Source organism: Bison bison, unplaced genomic scaffold (assembly GCF_000754665.1).
Source record: "Bison bison bison isolate TAMUID 2011002044 unplaced genomic scaffold, Bison_UMD1.0 scf7180017864471, whole genome shotgun sequence".
NCBI classification, from domain to species: domain Eukaryota; kingdom Metazoa; phylum Chordata; class Mammalia; order Artiodactyla; family Bovidae; genus Bison; species Bison bison.
Window position 1 is genome coordinate 40,670,303 of NW_011495032.1, and position 2,115 is coordinate 40,672,417.

General features: G+C 64.0%; 1 protein-coding gene across 2 annotated transcripts in view; it reads left to right on the forward strand.

Annotated features, from left to right (window-relative positions):
- Nucleotides 1-2,115, forward strand: part of CTDSP1 (CTD (carboxy-terminal domain, RNA polymerase II, polypeptide A) small phosphatase 1) — a 6,503-nt gene that overhangs the window by 682 nt on the left and 3,706 nt on the right. Inside the window, exons 2-4 of one of the 2 annotated variants that reach the window (XM_010861187.1) lie at nucleotides 1,070-1,218; nucleotides 1,656-1,757; nucleotides 1,947-2,003. In XM_010861187.1, the coding sequence (XP_010859489.1) occupies nucleotides 1,070-1,218; nucleotides 1,656-1,757; nucleotides 1,947-2,003 (308 nt within the window). Of the gene's footprint in view, nucleotides 1-1,069; nucleotides 1,219-1,652; nucleotides 1,758-1,946; nucleotides 2,004-2,115 lie in introns of both variants that reach the window. The other variant, XM_010861186.1, reaches the window with a different exon arrangement.

Consider the following 2,115-nt stretch of genomic DNA (forward strand, 5'->3'; position numbering starts at 1 on the left):
GGCGCCAAGGGGGCTGGGAGATGGGGGGGCTGAAGAGGGCGCCTTCAGGCCACCAGCTGAGACTCCGCCCCCTCCGGCCCGCGGTCTGGCTGGGTCGCGGGAGGGGGCGCAGAGGTGACAGCGGGCTGGGGAGGGTTGGAAAGATCTCCCGCTAACACAGGGCCACGTTCCCCACAAACTTCCGCGTCCCGCGTGGAGGCGCGGAGAGAGACAACCACTTCTAAGGATCGCCCGCGCGCCCGCAGAAGAGCGCGGGATTGGACCGCGCACTTGGCTCCCGGAGCCGGTGGGCGCCGTGTCTGTGCATACACGCAGCGACCCGAGATGCCGCCAGCTTGGGCCGGGCACCCCGGGACTGATGGTTCTGGTCTAGGGGGTCTGCTCCTCCCTGTCCTCGTGTGGACTTAAGAGGCTAGGAAGTCCTTCCAGGTCTGTCCACTTCTGGCCGGGACCTAGGTCCTCCCGGGGTCGAGGGTGGGGGGTTGGATAGGGGGTCGGGTGGAGGGTAGGCCAGTCTATCAGCGGAATCTAGGTTGGAGGTCCTGGCGGGGGCGGAGGAGGAGGAGGAGGGGCCAGTAGGTGGCCGCAGGACGCTAGCTTCAAGCCCCCACCCCCTGTGTCTGGGCCCAGCTTCAGGGAGGACTTTGGACCTCTGGAGGTGGAGGAGGGAAGGAGGGCGGGAGTGGGCCCCAGGGCCCCAAGCCCCAGCCCTCTTTGGTAGGGGCCCCACTGACCAGGGGCTGCTCGGGTCCGGTGGGTGTCAGGAGGTGCCCCTATGCACTGCTCCCCACGCAGAGATGGAAACTTGGGAAGAGAAAACACCTCTTGTCCCAGCCTCCAACCAGCCCACTCCCTAGTGTGGGTGACGTTGTAGCCACATTAGAAGAACTTGTGGGGAGCGGAGGGGTGGCCTGGAGCCAAGACTGTCAGGCTGCCACCTTAGTGTGTCTCCCTCAATGAAGGAACCATGGCCAGATCCTCTCAGCCCAGGGGTTGGCAGCTGGGCATATAGGCACAGCCCTGCAGGCCAGGCAGTGTGCATGCCCCACCTTGGGCCTCCCTGCTTCAGGTGACCAGAAGTCAGCAGCCTCTCAGAAGCCCCGGAGCCGGGGGATCCTCCACTCGCTTTTCTGCTGTGTCTGCCGGGATGACGGGGAGGCCCTGCCCGCCCATAGCGGGGCACCCCTGCTCGTGGAGGAGAATGGTGCCGTCCCCAAGGTGTGTGCTGGCCAAGTGGGGGCTATGGGGGCACCTGGACTCAGCCCTTCGGGGGGTGTAGGGGAAGGGGGCTCTTCATGACGTGCTGCTAGGCCCTGTGGAGGAGGGTGAAGCCCCCCTACCCCCCACCAAGCCCTCCACCCTCCCAGGCCTTCCCAACCCTGACTGCCTCCTAAGGGCCCCCAGCCCCGAGGATTCTGAATTTCCCCTTCAGAAGTGGAGGCTTTCCTCTGCGTTGGTTTCCCAGGTCAGGAAGTGAAGCCCTGAGAGCCAGGCAGCCTACCCCCAGGCTCCAGGGTTGGCAGGGGCAAAGCTGGGAAGGGGCTGGTGTTCCCACTCTGTCCTTGGGGCTCTCCAGGAAGAGGGCTGGGGTAGGAAAAATAACTGGGGCTTGAGAGAGGTGGCAATAACCAGCTCCCCCCTTGTCCCCACAGCAGACCCCAGTCCAGTACCTGCTCCCTGAGGCCAAAGCCCAGGACTCGGACAAGATCTGCGTGGTCATCGACCTGGACGAGACCCTGGTGCACAGTTCCTTCAAGGTGGGCCCCCGCCCAGCAGCCCTCAGGCCCCGGTCTCTGAGCCCTAGATGGGATTTTGATAAATGTGGAATTGTCAGAAGTCCAGAGAGGATGTGAGACTTGGCTGAGGTCACACAGACCCTGACCTGGCCTGGGAGGGTGGTCCTGGCGGGCCTTGCCCCAGCTCCAGCAGCTCTCTTCCCTCTGCAGCCAGTGAACAATGCTGACTTCATCATTCCTGTGGAGATTGATGGGGTGGTCCACCAGGTGAGGGGCTGGGGGTGGGGGGGAGGTGGTAGGGTTGACATCTGTCTTCCAGACCCCAGGTTCCTCCCACCAGTCCTGAGAGCCCTAGATGGGATTTTGATAAATGTGGAAT